Source organism: Carassius gibelio, chromosome B21 (assembly GCF_023724105.1).
Source record: "Carassius gibelio isolate Cgi1373 ecotype wild population from Czech Republic chromosome B21, carGib1.2-hapl.c, whole genome shotgun sequence".
Taxonomy (NCBI): Eukaryota; Metazoa; Chordata; class Actinopteri; order Cypriniformes; family Cyprinidae; genus Carassius; species Carassius gibelio.
The window spans coordinates 27,419,987-27,438,562 of record NC_068416.1 but is presented as its reverse complement, the minus strand read 5'-3'; the positions used below and the strand labels follow the sequence as shown (position 1 = coordinate 27,438,562).

Here is an 18,576-nt window from a genome sequence, read left to right as displayed (position 1 = left end):
TTGTGACTCAAGATACATCTCAATGTTCCCTTTGGTTCTCTCTAGTTCATCCAGCTCCTCTGGGACTGGACGCTATGGTACAGACCTGGCCGAGGCTTCTTCTGTACGCCTTTCCCACTATTGCTCTGCTCCCGGGAGTTCTGGCGAGAGTACGCCGGGACAGGGTCCGTCTGTTATTAGTAGCCCCATTCTGGCCGGGCCGAGTATGGTTCGTAGACCTGGTCTCGCTCCTCGACGGCTCTCCATGGGAGATACAGATCAGGACAGACCTACTCTCACAGGTGCAGGGCACAATAATTCACCCTTTACCGGAGTTGTGGAAGCTGTGGGTGTGGCCCCTGAGGGGGCACAACTATTAGCAGCTGGTTTCTCAATCAAGGTTGTTGAGACCCTCCTCCAATCCAGAGCTCCCTCAATGAGGAAACTGTATGCCCTGAGGTGGAAACTCTTCACCTCATGGTGCAAAGACTGCCAGCTAGACCCTCTCTGCAGGGTTGACCCACTCCACGCTGAAGGTTTACGTGGCGGCCATTGCGGCCTACCACACCCTTCTCGATTGCCAGTCTTTGGGAAGACACCCCTTAGTTACACATTTCCTCAGCAGTACGCTGAGGCGGAGACCTCCAATACAGTCCCGTATTCCCCCGTGGAACGTTTATTTGTATAGCGCTTTTTACGATACAAATCATTACAAAGCAACTTTACAGAAAATTACATTCCTACAATATTTAGTAGTAGCTTATTAGTGGTGACTGTCAGTTTGTGTGCGTATGACATGATTTTTCAGGAAAATTAATACAAGACGTGGTCAGCCAGACGATGAACATTATTAACAGCAATTATTATATGATGCAGTCACACTTGTAGCAATATTTGTTAGTTCTGTTGTTGATTCAGGGTTAGCATCTTCTGGGGTCCTCTGAGGGTCAGCATCATCTCTTCTCAGATGTTCTGGATCCAGACTGGAGCTTGAGTAAATCCTAGTTACCAAAACAGAGAAACAGATAGAGACATCATTAGCATAGCTGCTGTTCCAACAAAGTAAAATTAATTAGTTTAACCCAAGCTAAAGAATAAGAATGCGTATTTGATCAGATACAACTGCAGTCACAAATTAAGAGATGCATTATTCAAATGATTGGCGAAAGAGATGCGTTTTTAATCTAGATTTAAACAGAGAGAGTGTGTCTGAACCCCGAACATTATCAGGAACGCTATTCCAGAGTTTGGAAGCCATGTTTCTGAAAGAAAACAGTGTTTGTTATAGGAACACATGCAACTTGATGGACAGAACCGCACGCTTGTATTTCAGCCTTACTGTTAATGTTATGGTTATTTTAGCAAATAGTTTGCTCCAGAAATTCAGTTCAACAGCCTTACCTTAGAAAGGGTAGATTTTATCACTCAACGGAATCTACACATGCATTTTAGTTCAAGTCAAGTCACCTTTATTTATGTAGCGCTTTAAACAAAAAGGATTGTGTCAAAGCAACTGAACATCATTAATTAGGAAAACAGTGTGTCAATAATGCAAAATGACAGTTAAAGGCAGTTCATCATTGAATTCAGTGATTTCATCTCCGTTCAGATTAAATAGTGTCTGAGCATTAATTTGCAATCAAGTCAACGATATCGTTGTAGATGAAGTGACCCCAACTAAGCAAGCCAGAGGCGACAGTGGCTAGGAACCGAAACTCGATGTGTGACAGAATGGAAGAAAAACCTTGGGAGAAACCAGGCTCAGTTGGGGGGCCAGTTCTCTTCCAGTTCAATTCCAGACTGCAGCAAAGTCAGACTGGGTGTTTTTGCTCCCATGTAAACTCAGACTCAAATTATTTAATTGGGGGTCCAAGGGGTGGTCCAGTTAGGAAATGGACCCTGATTGGTCCTCATGGGGGTCAAAATCTTGGTTTCCATTATCCTTCTGCATGCCTTTTGAATTATTTAATTTGTGACTTGTCAAAGTGACTTATTTTTTGCTCTGAGATCTACTAGTAAAAACAATAATGACATTACGTCAATAATGTCATTGACCCCCTGAGGGTTTTCTGAAGCACCTCCTTTCACTGAATAGTTTAAAATGTCCTGTATCACACCCTGGCATAACCACACAGAAGAGAAGCAGCACAGGTGTTTGTCCATCTGAATCTGACGTTTGACAAATTTAATGTCTTAGTTCGATTTGATCAGTGCTCATGGAGGTCAAAGTTCTCTTGCTTTCTATTATATATGTGCATACATGTGGTAAGTACATCTGTAATTAAAAGTGACATGACTTGCTTAAATTCACATTGTATGACTTTTTGTTCATTTTAAAGTGTTAAACAGACTAATTAAGGTCATAAATTTACACAGGAAGATAAAAACAATCAAACCTGCATTTGATAAATCACAATAGACAGGTTGCTAACTGTATAATTTACAGTAGACAGCCATGTGTTTTGAGATATTGAGATAAACATATTCTTCATGGCCTCTGAACAAATGTGTTACAACAGTCACTTTATTTGCCTGGCAATGCAATAAAAACCCAATGTTTTGTATGTTTGGTTACAGATGCCTCTATACGCAATTTCACTGTTACGACACAGCCTAATAAGACAACAGAAAACTCCAGTATGGGAGGGAAAAACTCAGCCACAACCAGTTACCCAAAAATAACTCCAGGTAAAGTTTCCAGACCTCCAGAAGCAATTTTTAACATCATGTAACATGAAATCATAGCTACAGTACATAATCCAATATTCCAAGTTGAGGAGCTCATATGTTGAGTGTATAAAATGATAGAGTGGGGGGAAACACCCCCCCCCACACACACACACACACACACACCATGAGGACGGTGTATTTTTTTCTGTGAAACTAAAGTTAAATGTGATCAGAAAAGTTATTATAGTATTAGTCACAATGTGACATAAATTATAAACCAAGTATGAAATAAAACATGAAAGGATGCTATCAGTATTTTTACTGTAAATGAAATGTTTGTTGTAGCATCAATTTTTAGCTCAACGCCATCATCTTAAAAACCTTTTCACACTGCGCTTTTACTTCGAGCTATGAAACTTTGCCCCGAAGAACGACTTAGCATCGATTCTGCTGTTAACACTGCGTCAAACATTTTTAGGTGAAATCCATTATGTAGTCTAATCTAGTTTTGTCTTTCTACCAGCAAGTGATGTTCAATTAGATTCAATTCAAGTTTATTTGTATAGCGCTTTTTACGATACAAATCATTACAAAGCAACTTTACAGAAAACTACGTTTCTACAATAGTTAGTAGTAGTTTATGAGTGGTGACTGTCAGTTTATCTGCATATGACAGGATTTTTAAGAAAATGTAATACAAGACGTAGTCAGCCAGACGATGAACATTATAAACAGCAATTATTATATGATGCAGTCACACTTGTAGCAATATTTGTTAGTTCTGTTGTTGATTCAGGGTTAGCATCATCTGGGGTCCTCTGAGGGTCAGCATCATCTCTTCTCAGGTGTTCTGGATCCAGACTGGAGCTTGTGTAAATCCTAGTTCCCAAAACAGAGAAACAAATAGAGACATCATTAGCATAGCTGCTGTTCCAACAAAGTAAAATTAATTAGTTTAACCCAAGCTAAAGAATAAGAATGTTTATTTGATCAGATACAACTGCAGTCACAAATTATGAGATGCATTATTCAAATGCTTGGTGAAAGAGATGTGTTTTTAATCTAGATTTAAACAGAGAGAGTGTGTCTGAACCCCGAACATTATCAGGAATGCTATTCCAGAGTTTGGGAGCCATGTTTCTGAAAGAAAACAGTGTTTGTTATAGGAAAACCTGCAACTTGATGGACAGAACCACACGCTTGTATTTCAGCGTTGCTGTTAATGTTATGGTTATTTTAGCAAATAGTTTGCTCCAGAAATTCAGTTCAACAGCCTTACGTTGAAAAGGGTAGATTTTATCACTCGACGGAATCTACACATGCATTTTAGGTCAAGTCAAGTCAAGTCAAGTCACCTTTATTTATATAGCGCTTTAAACAAAAAGGATTGTGTCAAAGCAACTGAACATCATTAATTAGGAAAACAGTGTGTCAATAATGCAGAATGACAGTTAAAGGCAGTTCATCATTGAATTCAGTGATTTCATCTCCGTTCAGATTAAATAGTGTCTGAGCATTAATTTGCAATCAAGTCAACGATATCGTTGTAGATGAAGTGACCCCAACTAAGCAAGCCAGAGGCGACAGTGGCTAGGAACCGAAACTCGATGTGTGACAGAATGGAAGAAAAACCTTGGGAGAAACCAGGCTCAGTTGGGGGGCCAGTTCTCTTCCAGTTCAATTCCAGACTGCAGCAAAGTCAGATTGGGTGTTCTTGCTCTGTCCAAGCAATAAATTCATGTCTTTGAATATGTTTATATCATTTTTCAACCAATCAGTTAATGTCAAAGTGACCCATTTCAGGAGCTGACAATTAAAAAATAATCAGTCAAATACATCGTTATATTTAGAGGTAAATCTGCATATTATAATAAAGCCATTCTAACATCCTGTGTTTCTGCTGCTTCGTCAAAGTCTAATATAATTTAGTGTGATGGCAACATGTTGCCATGTAGTAAGACAACATCTGTGTTACAAACTGTATTTGCTATTGTAGGAATACCGATGCAACATTGCTGTAACACAAACGAATACAGATTAAGTAAAATGAAAGATGTAAACCCAGACTCAAATTAGTTAATTGGCGGTCCAAGGGGGGGGGGGGGGGGGGGGGGTAACATCATTTTACAATATTTACCTATGTAATTCAATTTTGGTGAACCACCATTTTAAAAACTCTGGGGGACCTAAATATTACTGAATCCCAGGAATGGCCCATATAAATCTGAGCGTCTCCTCACAGAAGAGACTGAGCACTGTTTGTGCAGAGATTGTACAGTTAGGAAATGCCCCCTGATTGGTCCTCATTGGGGTCAAAATCTTGGTTTCCATTATCCTTCTGCATGCATTTTGTATTATTTAATTTGTGACTTGTCAAAGTGACTTATTTTTTGCTCTGAGATCTACTAGTAAAAACAATAATGATATTAGGTCAATAATGTCATTGACCCCCTGAGGGTTTTCTGAAGCACCTCCTTTCACTGAATAGTTTAAAATATCCTGTATCACACCCTGGCATAACCACACAGAAGAGAAGCAGCACAGGTGTTTGTCCATCTGATTCTGACGTTTGACAAATTTAAAGTCTTAGTTCGATTTGATCAGTGCTCATGGAGCTCAAAGTTCTCTTGCTTTCTATTATATATGTGCATACATGTGGTAAGTACATCTGTAATTAAAAGTGATATGACTTGCTTAAATTCACATTGTATGACTTTTTGTTCAGTTTAAAGTGTGAAACAGACTAATTAAGTTGATAAATTTACACAGGAAGATAAAAACAAACAAACCTGCATTTGATAAATTACAATAGACAGGTTGCTAACTGTACAATTTACAGTAGACGGCCATGTGTTTTGAGATATTGAGATAAACATATTCTTCATGGCCTCTGAGCAAATGTGTTACAACAGTCACCTTTATTTGCCTGGCTCTGCAATAAAAACCCAATTTTATGTATGTTTGGTTACAGATCCCTCTATACGCAATTTCACTGTTACGACACAGCCTAATAAGACAACAGAAAACTCCAGTACTGGATGGAAAAACTCTTCAGAAAAAGCAGCCACAACCAGTTACCCAAAAATAACTCCAGGTAAAGTTTCCAGACCTGCAGAAGCAATTTTTAACATCATGTAACATGAAATCATAACTACAGTACATAATCCAATATTCCAAGTTGAGGAGCTCATATGTTGAGTGTATAAAATGATAGAGTGGGGGGAAACACCCCCCCCCCACACACACACACACACCATGAGGACGGTGTATTTTTTTCTGTGAAACTAAAGTTCAATGTGATCAGAAAAGTTATTATAGTTTTAGTCACAATGTGACATAAATTATAAACCAAGTATGAAATAAAACATGAAAGGATGCTATCAATATTTTTACTGTAAATGAAATGTTTGTTGTAGCATAAATTTGTTTAGCTCAACACCATCATCTTAAAAACCTTTTCACACTGCGCTTTTACTTCGAGCTATGAAACTTTGCCCCGAAGAACGACTTAGCATCGATTCTGCTGTTAACACTGCGTCAAACAGTTTTAGGTGAAATCCATTATGTAGCCTAATCTAGTTTTGTCTTTCTACCAGCCAGTGATGTTCAATTCAATTCAATTCAGGTTTATTTGTATAGCGATTTTTACGATACAAATCATTACAAAGCAACTTTACAGAAAACTAAGTTTCTACAATATTTAGTAGTAGTTTATGAGTGGTGACTGTCAGTTTATCTGCATATGACAGGATTTTTCTGAAAATTAATACAAGACGTGGTCAGCCAGACGATGAACATTATTAACAGCAATTATTATATGATGCAGTCACACTTGTAGCAATATTTGTTAGTTCTGTTGTTGATTCAGGGTTAGCATCATCTGGGGTCCTCTGAGGGTCAGCATCATCTCTTCTCAGATGTTCTGGATCCAGACTGGAGCTTGTGTAAATCCTAGTTCCCAAAACAGAGAAACAAATAGAGACATCATTAGCGTAGCTGCTGTTCCAACAAAGTAAAATTAATTAGTTTAACCCAAGCTAAAGAATAAGAATGTGCATTTGATCAGATACAACTGCAGTCACAAATTAAGAGACGCATTATTCAAATGCTTGGTGAAAGAGATGCGTTTTTAATCTAGATTTAAACAGAGAGAGTGTGTCTGAACCCCGAACATTATCAGGAATGCTATTCCAGAGTTTGGGAGCCATGTTTCTGAAAGAAAACAGTGTTTGTTATAGGAAAACGTGCACTTGATGGACCGAACCGCACGCTTGTATTTCAGCGTTGCTGTTAATGTTATGGTTATTTTAGCAAATAGTTTGTTCCATAAATTCAGTTCAACAGCCTTACGTTGAAAAGGGTAGATTTTATCACTCAACGGAATCTACACATGCATTTTAGGTCAAGTCAAATCACCTTTATTTATGTAGTGCTTTAAACAAAAAGGATTGTGGGCGTTATATTTATTGTGTTTCTGCTGCTTCGTCAAAGTCTAATATAATTTAGTGTGATGGCAACATGTTGCCATGTAGTAAGACAACATCTGTGTTACAAACTGTATTTGCTATTGTAGGAATACCGATGCAACATTGCTGTCATACAAACCAATAAGAATAAGTAAAATGAAAGATGTAAACCCAGACTCAAATTAGTTAATTGACAGTCCAAGGGGGGATAACATCATTTTACAATATTTACCTATGTAATTCAATTTGGTGAACCACCATTTTAAAAACTCTGGGGGACTTAAATATTACTCAATCCCAGGAATGGCCCATATAAATCTGAGCGTCTCCTCACAGAAGAGAATGAGCACTGTTTGTGCAGAGATTGTACAGTTATGAAATGGCCCCTGATTGGTCCTCATGGGAGTCAAAATCTTGGTTTCCATTATCCTTCTGCATGCATTTTGTATTATTTAATTTGTGACTTGTCAAAGTGACTTATTTTTTGCTCTGAGATCTACTAGTAAAAACAATAATGACATTACGTCAATAATGTCATTGACCCCCTGAGGGTTTTCTGAAGCACCTCCTTTCACTGAATAGTTTAAAATGTCCTGTATCACACCCTGGCATAACCACACAGAAGAGAAGCAGCACAGGTGTTTGTCCATCTGATTCTGACGTTTGACAAATTTAAAGTCTTAGTTCGATTTGATCAGTGCTCATGGAGGTCAAAGTTCTCTTGCTTTCTATTATATATGTGCATACATGTGGTAAGTACAACTGTAATTAAAAGTGATATGATTTTCATGGCTTGTTCATTTGCTTTAATTCACATTATATGACTTTTTGTTCATTTTAAAGTGTGAAACAGACTAATTAAGTTTTTAAATTTGCACAGGAAGATAAAAACAATCAAACCTGCATTTGATAAATCACAATAGACAGGTTGCTAACTGTATAATTTACAGTAGACGGCCCTGTGTTTTGAGATATTGAGATAAACATATTCTTCATGGTCTCTGAGCAAATGTGTTACAACTGCCGCCTTTATTTGCCTGGCAATGAAATAAAAACCCAATGTTTTGTATAATAATAATAATAATAATAATAATAATAATAATAATAATTCCTTACATTTATATAGCACTTTTCTAGACACTCAAAGCGCTTGTATGTTTGGTTACAGATGCCTCTGAACTCAATTTCACTGTTACGACACAGCCTAATAAGACAACAGAAAACTCCAGTACGGGATGGAAAAACTCTTCAGAAAAAGCAACCACAACCAGTTACCCAAAAATAACTCCAGGTAAAGTTTCCAGACTATATTCCAAATTGAGGAGCTCATTTGTTGAGTGTATAAAATGGTAGAGTGGGGGGGAAAAGATGACAGGAATGTTAAGAAAAATGTATACAAGACGTAGTCAGCCAGACGATGAACATTATTAACAGCAATTATTATATGATGCAGTCACACTTGTAGCAATATTTGTTAGTTCTGTTGTTGATTCAGGGTTAGCATCATCTGGGGTCCTCTGAGGGTCAGCATCATCTCTTCTCAGATGTTCTGGATCCAGACTTGAGCTTGTGTAAATCCTAGTTCCCAAAACAGAGAAACAAATAGAGACATCATTAGCATAGCTGCTGTTCCAACAAAGTAAAAATAATTAGTTTAACCTAAGCTAAAGAATAAGAATGTGCATTTGATCAGATACAACTGCAGTCACAAATTAAGAGATGCATTATTCAAATGCTTGGTGAAAGAGATGCGTTTTTAATCTAGATTTAAACAGAGAGAGTGTGTCTGAACCCCGAACATTATCAGGAATGCTATTCCAGAGTTTGGGAGCCATGTTTCTGAAAGAAAACAGTGTTTGTTATAGGAACACCTGCAACTTGATGGAAAGAACCGCACGCTTGTATTTCAGCCTTACTGTTAATGTTATGGTTATTTTAGCAAATAGTTTGCTCCAGAAATTCAGTTCAACAGCCTTACGTTGAAAAGGGTAGATTTTATCACTCAACGGAATCTACACATGCATTTTAGTTCAAGTCAAGTCAAGTCACCTTTATTTATGTAGCTGAACATCATTAATTAGGAAAACAGTGTCTCAATTATGCAAAATGACAGTTAAAGGGCAGTTGATCATTGAATTCAGTGATGTCAACTCAGTTCAGTTTAAATAGTGTTTGTCCATTAATTTGCAATCAAGTCAACGATATCGCTATAAATGAAGTGACCCCAACTAAGCAAGCTAGAGGCGACGGCGCCTGAAATAGCCCTGATTGGTCCTCACTGGGGTCAAAATCTTGGTTTCCATTATCCTTCTGCATGCATTTTGTATTATTTAATTTGTGACTTGTGAAAGTGACTTATTTTTTGCTCTGAGATCTACTAGTAAAAACAATAATGACATTAGGTCAATAATGTCATTGACCCCCTGAGGGTTTTCTGAAGCACCTCCTTTCACTGAATAGTTTAAAATGTCCTGTATCACACCCTGGCATAACCACACAGAAGAGAAGCAGCACAGGTGTTTGTCCATCTGATTCTGACATTTGACAAATTTAAAGTCTTAGTTCGATTTGATCAGTGCTCATGGAGCTCAAAGTTCTCTTGCTTTCTATTATATATGTGCATACATGTGGTAAGTACATCTTTAATTAAAAGTGATATGACTTTCATGACTTGTTCATTTGCTTTAATTCACATTGTATGACTTTTTGTTCGTTTTAAAGTCTGAGACTAATTAAGTTTTTAAATTTACACAGTAAGATAAAAACAATCAAACATGCATTTGATAAATCACAATAGACAGGTTGCTAACTGTACTATTTACAGTAGATGGCCATGTGTTTTGAGATATTGAGATAAACATATTTTTCATGGCCTCTGAACAAATGTGTTACAACAGTCACCTTTATTTGCCTGGCAATGAAATAAAAACCCAATGTTTTGTATGTTTGGTTACAGATGCCTCTATACGCAATTTCACTGTTACGACACAGCCTAATAAGACAACAGAAAACTCCAGTACGGGATGGAAAAACTCTTCAGAAGAAGCAGCCACAACCAGTTACCCAAAAATAACTCCAGGTAAAGTTTCCAGACCTCCAGAAGCAGTTTGTATCATCTTGTAACATGAAATCATAACTACAGTTAATAATCCAATGCTCCAAGTTGAGGAGCTCATATGTTGAGTGTATACAATGATAGTGTGTGTGAATGTCACTTGTTTGTCTTGTGAGTCTTATTTACTGTTGTCTGTCCAGTTAAAGCTCCAAGTCATGTCGAAGAGCAAGGTGAAATCTAAACATATTGAAGGCGAATCCAGATCGCGTTATAGGTTTTGTGTTCCTCCCTGCCAACGATATATAATGAGCTGGGATACACACAGCCTATGCGTGGTCTGCCTGGGAGCGAAGAATGCTGAGTCGGCCCTCGACTGTCCGTGAGAGAATGTTGGTGCGGCTGCTTCGTTCCGGGAGGGCCCTCTTCGAGGAGGTGGCCTTTGCCAGCGTTCAGCACGGTGCTGGTCCCGCTTCTGTCGAGGCAGAACGGCGGCTGCACTCATGGGGTTCGCAAGTGGATTTGGTGGAGGAAATGGAGACGGGCCCTATCTCCTTCCACTTCCGCCCAGTTCTGGCGCCCAATCTCTGGAGTCGGAAGCACGCTCTGCGGCTCCTTCCACCCAGGGAGAGGGATCGACACTCCACCTCTCTTCCTCCGAGGAGGTAGATGTGGAGTCTGTCGACAGGGATTCGCCACCCCACTCGCCACAGTATGAGGAGCTCTTGGAGGTGGTGACTCGCGCGGTGGCCAAATTGAGTATTGATTGGCCCGCTGAGAAAACAACTGAACCGCAGCGAAGCAAGCTCGATGATCGCTTCCTGCGCGAGAGTCAACCACCTCCTAGCCGGGGCCTTCCATTCTTTCCCGACCGGCATGAAGAGATAGCCAGGTTGTGGAAACACCCATTTTCAGCCCGCCTCTACATCCCCTCATCTGATTATTATGGCAACGTGGTGGGGATGGGAGAGCACGGCTATAGAGCGATGCCCCTGGTGGAACAGACACTCGCGAGCTATCTGTCCCCCGGTGCTGCATCATCTCTGAAGGCCCCGGCATGTGTTTTGAAATATTAAGATAAACATTTTCTTCATGGCCTCTGAGCAAATGTGTTACAACAGCCACCTTTATGTGCCTGGCTATGCAATAAAAACCCAATGTTTTGTATGTTTGGTAACAGATGCCTCTGATACATCATTATATTTAGAGGTAAATTTGCATATTGCTACGGCTGCTTCTGTGTAATGAAGGCGCATGAGGAAGAAGATTTACAAAAGGGGTTCTTTTAATGATTGCGGGAGAGTAAGGGCACATCCAACATAAAAGATTCAGAGTCAGAGCAACTGAGGACGGAGGTGGAGCCGGAGGGAAGGAGGAGCCTGACAGAGCCAGAGGGATGCAAAGATGAGGCAAAGCTATAGGAGTGGAGTCCCGAGGTGGCGGATGGTCGATGACTGACCTAGGTGGAGCCGGAGGGACTAGGGAGCCCAGTGGAGCTGGTGGGATGACGGGCCACGGTGAAGACGAGGGAGCAGGGTGCCAAGGGAGAGCCACAGGGTCGAAGGACCGAGGTGGAGTCCAGGGCTCGGAGGCTGGAGGCAGAGACAGGGAATCCACACCCCAAAGCGGAGCTGGAGACTGGAAGTCCCGCTGCGAACCATCACACCCAGATGGTGCCGACTGAGGGTGAGCTGTGGGACTGACTGGCACCAGCGGAGATGAGGTCGAGGAACTGGCTGGTCTAGGAGGAGATGATGGAGGGAGGCCGAGAGGAAACATAGGAGAATCAGGGCTGGACAGAGCCGGCAGAGAAACAGGAGATATGGGGCTGGATTGAACCAGAGGAAGTGGAGCAGAGGAACAGACTGGTCTAGGAGGAGGTGGGAGTGGGAAGCTGGGAGGGAATACAGGAGGATCAGGGCTGCCAGCGGAGAAACAGGAAATTCAGGATTTACCTCCACAAACCAGTCTATAAGGTCCATTAATTCCTCCATTTAATTCACAGAAACCGAATGCAGCTCACCCTCAGTCGCAGTAGTGTGGGCAGGGCTTTCCTCCATGCCCTCGATCTCCACCAATAATCCCACGACGCACGGTGTTGCCGGCTCACACACCTGGTCAGTCGTGCTCTCGAGTCCTTGCTCTCCGACAGTGATTGGCTCGGGCTCTGCGGCTACGGCGGGCTCTGGCTTTCACTCCGTGCAGCGGGATAGCAGCTGGCTGGTCCCTGGTTTGGGAGTGGGGCTGGAGATATCCTCTTCAGCGGTGCAGATGGTAAATGAAGATCCATTTTTCTCCTGCACCCATTCCACGAAAGCGGCAAAATATTCTCTGGGACCGTTTGCTGGCAGGCGTGCCTTACACCGCTCGCTCAGGCCGGTGTAATAAAAGTTAATGAGTGAGCAGTCAGGGAAGTGGTTAAGGCACGCCAGATCGAGAAAGTCCCTGGTATGGTCCTCCAATCAACGGTCCAGTTGCTCCAGACACAGGAGTTGGACTGCTGGTAAGGCCATTCCGGGAAAGGGAGGAAAACAAAACAAAAAGAAAGAAAACCGCCGCTAAATTAACTGTTTGGTCCGTGATTCTGTTACGGTTGCTGCTGTGTAATGACAGCGCACGAGGAAGAAGATATACAAAAGGTTTTTTTTTTAATGATCACGGGAGAGTGATCCACATCCAACATAATACTTTACAATAAAATAACTACATCAACTAAAAAGTCAGGGTATTTAAACACGAGGGAAGTAATCAGGTAAATGGAGACAGGTGGGGATTAATCAAATAACCAAACAAGAACAGGAAAATAATGTACTAAGACAACATCTGTGTTACAAACTGTATTGCTATTGTAGGAATACTGATGCAACATTGCTGTAAAACAAACCAATACAGATTTAGTAAAATGAAAGATGTAAACCAGAATCAAATTAGTTAATTGGCGGTCAAGGGGGGATAACATTATTTTACTATATTTACCGATGTAATTCATTTTGGTAAACCACCATTTTAAAAACTCTGGGGGACTTAAATATTACTGAATCCCAGGAATGGGCCCATATAAATCTGAGCATCTCCTCACAGAAGAGACTGAGCAATGTTTGTGCAGCGATTGTACAGTTAGGAAATGGCCCCTGATAGGTCCTCATGGGGGTCAAAATCTTGGTTTCTATTATCTTTCTGCATGCATCTTGTATTATTTAATTATTTAAATATTATTTATAAAAAAAAAATTACTTATTTTTTGCTCTGAGATCTGCTAGTAAAATCAATAACCACACAGAAGAGACGCGGCACAGGTGTTTGTCCATCTGATTCTGACGTTTGACAAATTTAAAGTCTTAGTTAGTTCGATTTGATCAGTGCTCATGGAGCTCAAAGTTCTCTTGCTTTCTATTATATATGTGCATACATTTGGTAAGTACATCTGTAATTAAAAGTGATATGACTTTCATGGCTTGTTAATTTGCTTTAATTCACATTGTATGACTTTTTGTTCATTTTAAAGTGTAAGACTAAGTGTTTAAATTTACACAGGAAAATAAAAACAATCACACCTGGATTTGATAAATTACAATAGACAGGTTGCTAACCGTACTATTTACAGTAGATGGCCATGTGTTTTGAGTTATTAATATAAACATATTCTTCATGGCCTCTGTGCAAATGTGTTACAACAGTCATCTTTATTTGCCTGGCAATGCAATAAAAACCTAATGTTTTGTATGTTTGGTTACAGATGCCTTTATACGCAATTTCACTGTTACGACACAGCCTAATAAGACAATAGAAAACTCCAGTACAGGAGGGAAAAACTCTTCAGAAAAAGCAGTCACAACCAGTTACCCCAAAATAACTCCAGGTAAAGTTTCCAGACCTCCAGAAGCAATTTGTAACATCATGTAACATGAAATCATAACTACAGTTCATAATCCAATATTCCAAGTTGAGGAGCACACACACACACACAGACACACACATACCATGAGGACTGTGCATTTTTTTTCTGTGAAACTAAAGTTAAATGTGATCAGAATGGTTGTTATAGTTTTAGTGACCATATGACATAAATTATAAACAAAGTATGAAAAAACATGAAAGGATGCTATCAGTATTTTTACTGTAAATTAAATGTTTGTTGTAGCATGAATTGTTTAGCTCAAGACCATCTTAAAAACCTTTTCACACTTCACTTTTACTTTGAGCTATGAAAATTTCCCCCGGAGAAGGACTTAGCATCGATTCTGCAGTTAACACCGTGTCAAACAGTTTTAGGTGAAATCCATTATGTATCCTAATCTAGTTTTATCTTTCTACCAGCCAGTGATGTTCAATTCAATTCACGTTTATTTGTATAGCGCTTTTTTATGATACAAATCATTGCAAAGCACCTTTATGGAAAATTATGTTTCTACAATATTTAGTAGTAGCTTATTAGTGTTGACTGTCAGTTTGTGTGCATATGATAGGATTTTTCATAAAATGAAATACAAGATGTAGTCAGCCAGACGATGAACATTATTATCAGCAATTATTATATGATACAGTCACACTTGTAGCAATATTTGTTAGTTCTTTTTGTTGAGTCAGGGTTAGCATCATCTGCATAAATACATAGCATAAATCCTAGTTACCAAAACAGAGAAACAAATAGAGACATCATTAGCATAGCTGCTGTTCCAACAAAGTAAAATTAATTAGTTTAACCCAAGCTAAAGAATAAGAATGTGCATTTGATCAGATACAACTGCAGTCACAAATTATTATATGCATTATCAGGGACGCTTTTCCAGAGTTTGGGAGCCATGTTTCTGAAAGAAAACAGTGTTTGTTATAGGAACACATGCAACTTGATGGACAAAACCGCACATTTGTATTTCAGCGTTGCTACTAATGTTATGGATATTTTAGCAAATAATTTGCTCCAGAAATTCAGTTCAACAGCCTTACGTTGAAAAGGGTAGATTTTATCACTCGGTGGAATCTACACATGCATTTTAGGTTAAGGCAAGTCAAGTCACCTTTATTTATATATTAATTCTTTTAATGATTGATGGAGAGTAAGGGCACATCCAACATAAAACATTACTACATCGATCACGGATGAGGAGGAACTAAAAAGACAGGGTATTTAAACACGAGGGAAGTAATCAGGTAAATGGAGACAGGTGGGGATTAATCAAATAACCAAACAAGAACAGGAAAATAACCAAATAAGGAAACTCAAAGAACATGAATGTAACAGTTTGCCCCCTCCTGGAACGGTGTGTCCTCGCACCGAAAGAGGAATACCAGCGGAGGGAGGGTGGGGGTTTTGGAGGCGGGCGTGGGGCAGGCAATGGAGAGGACCCAGGGTGGAGTAGGAGGGAGGAGCCAAGGAGGAGCCCGGAGCAGGAAGAGCCAGACGGTGCTCCAGAGACCAGGATGACGATCCAAGGTTGAGTTGACAGTGGGAGGTGCCATGGTGGAGGAGGAGCCAAAGAAGCCAGGGGGCCGACAGATGGAGACTGTGCTGGTGGGTGAGGAGCCCATGATGGAGCGGAGCAGTCGCAGAGCCAGGGTGACGCAGAGGGTCCGGAAGTCCAAGGCAGCGCTGAAGGCACCGGCGACCAAGGCGGAAAGGGGTCCAGAAACCCACTGTGGAGCTGGAGCGACTGAAGACTGAGGTGGAGCTGGAGGGAAGGAGGAGCCTGACAGAGCTGGAGGGATGGAAAGATGAGGCGAAGCCATAAGAGTGGAGTGCCAAGGCGGCGGATGGCCGATGACTGACCAAGGTGGAGCCGGAGGGACTAGGGAGCCCAGTGGAGCTGGTGGGATAATGGGCCACGGTGAAGATGAGGGAGCAGGGTGCCAAGTCGGAGTCGCAGGATCGAAGGACCGAGGTGGAGTCCAGGGACTCGGAGGCTGGAGGCAGAGACAGGGAATCCACACGCCAAGGCAGAGCTGGAGACTGGAAGTCCCTCTGCTAACCATCGCACCCAGATGGCACTCACTGAGGGTGAGCTGCGGGACTGACTGGCACCAGCGGAGATGAGGTAGAGGAACTGGCTGGTCTAGGAGGAGATGAGAGAGGGAGGCCGGGAGGAAACATAGGAGAATAAGGGCTGGACAGAGCCAGCAGAGAAACAGGAGATACGGGACTGGATTGAACCAGCGGAAGTGGATCAGAGGAACAGACTGGTCTAGGAGGAGGTGGGAAGCTGGGAGGGAATACAGGAGGATCAGGGCTGCCAGTGGAGAAACAGGGAATTCAGGATTTACCTCCACAAACCAGTCTATAAGGTCCATTAATTCCTCCATATAATTTACAGAAACCGAATGCAGCTCACCCTCAGTCGCAGGAGTGTGGGCACGAAAGCTGCAAACTATTCTCTGGGACCGTTCGCTGGCAGGCGTGCCTTACACCACTCGCTCAGGCAGGTGTAATAAAAGTTACAGCGCGAGCAGTTGGGGAAGTGGGTAGGGCACACCAGATTGAGAAAGTCCCTGGTGTGGTCCTCCAGTGAACGGTCCGACTGCTCCAGGCACAGGAGTTGGACTGCTGGTAAGGCCATTCCGGGAGAGAGAGGAAAACAAAACAAAAAGAAAGAAAACCGCTGCTAAATAAACTGTTTGGTCTGTGATTCTGTTACGTCTGCTGGTGTGTAATGACAGCGCACAAGGAAGAAGATATACAAAAGGGGTTCTTATAATGATCACGGGAGAGTAAGGGCACATCCAACATAATACATTACAATACATTCCTACATCAATCACAGACAAGGAGGAACTAAAAAGAAGTAATCAGATAAATGGAGACAGGTGGGGATTAATCAAATAACCAAAAAAGAACAGGAAAATAACCAAATAAGGAAACTCAAAGTCCATGAATGTAACACATATTATAATAAAGGCATTCTAACATCCTGTGTTTCTGCTGCTTCGTCAAAGTCTAATTTAATTTAGTGTGATGGCAACATGTTACCATGTAATAAGACAACATCTGTATTACAAACTGTATTGCTATTGTAGGAATACCGATGCAACATTGCTGTAATACAAATGAATATAGATTAAAGGGGGGGTGAAATGCTATTTCATGCATACTGAGTTTTTTACTCTGTTAAAGAGTTGGATTCCCATGCTAAACATGGACAAAGTTTCAAAAATTAAGTTGTACGTTTGAAGGAGTATTTTTGTTCCCAAAATACTCCTTCCGGTTTGTCACAAGTTTCGGAAAGTTTTTTTCGAGTATGGCTCTGTGTGACATTAGATGGAGCGGAATTTCCTTATATGGGTCCTAAGGGCACATCTGCCGGAAGAGCGCGCGCTCCCGTATAGCAGAGCACTGAGAGGCTGAGCACAGACATTCACTGATCAGATCGAGAGCGTCGCGAAAAGTCACAAAAGAAGTGTGTTTTTGGTTGCCAGGGCAAGACAACCCTGCACAGATTACCAAAAAAAAAAAAACAGCATTAAGGGACCAGTGGATGGAGTTTATTTTTACAGAGCATCAATGGAGTTGTGCAAGTGTTTTTGTTTGTTCCCTGCATTTCGAAGATGCTTGTTTTATAAACAAGGCCCAGTTTGACGATGGATTTGCATATCGTTTATTTCTTAAGGATGATGCAATCCCAACGAAAAAGGGTCACGATCCTGTGTTGGAACCGCAGGCGGTGAGTAAAACTGCTTAAAATATCTCTGCCTCCTTGTTAGTGCGTCTGCGTCCCATGCCGGAGACCCGGGTTCGAGCCCCGCTCAGAGCGAGTCGTTGCTGCTGCTGCCCTCGTTCAGCTTCAGCCTCGGGATCTGATTCTGGATCATAAATAAACGGCTGAATCTGACTGTTAGCCATGGTTTGTTTTGGATGATGGTTTTTTTTCCTCATGGTAATGTCACAACTTCCAAACGCTCTCAACGCAAAAGCCTACTGGCGCTTGTGATTCTTTAGCTCCGCCCACACGTCACGCCTCCAGCTGGTCGTGTTTTTCCGGGAAAAATCGGTACAGACTATCTTTCTCTTATGAATATAATAAAACTAAAGACTTTTTGGAGTTATGAAGGATGCAGTACTACTCTATAGGTACTCAAGATTAACAGGATATTGAGTGAAAACGAGCATTTCATCCCCCCCCCTTTAAGTAAAATGAAATATGTAAACCCAGACTCAAATTATTTAATTGGGGGTCCAAGGGGTGGTCCAGTTAGGAAATGGACCCTGATTGGTCCTCATGGGGGTCAAAATCTTGGTTTCCATTATCCTTCTGCATGCATTTTGTATTATTTAATTTGTGACTTGTCAAAGTGACTTATTTTTTGCTCTAAGATCTACTAGTAAAAACAATAATGACATTACGTCAATAATGTCATTGACCCCCTGAGGGTTTTCTGAAGCACCTTCTTTCACTGAATAGTTTAAAATGTCCTGTATCA

At 41.0% G+C, this 18,576-nt stretch overlaps 1 protein-coding gene across 1 annotated transcript in view; it reads left to right on the top strand.

Moving 5' to 3' along the window:
- LOC127986297 (uncharacterized) overlaps nt 1-18,576 on the top strand; it is a 65,692-nt gene that overhangs the window by 12,373 nt on the left and 34,743 nt on the right. Inside the window, exons 4-7 of the mRNA XM_052588573.1 lie at nt 2,557-2,667; nt 5,621-5,743; nt 10,072-10,194; nt 13,904-14,026. Of these exons, the coding sequence (XP_052444533.1) occupies nt 2,557-2,667; nt 5,621-5,743; nt 10,072-10,194; nt 13,904-14,026 (480 nt within the window). The remainder of the gene's footprint in view (nt 1-2,556; nt 2,668-5,620; nt 5,744-10,071; nt 10,195-13,903; nt 14,027-18,576) is intronic.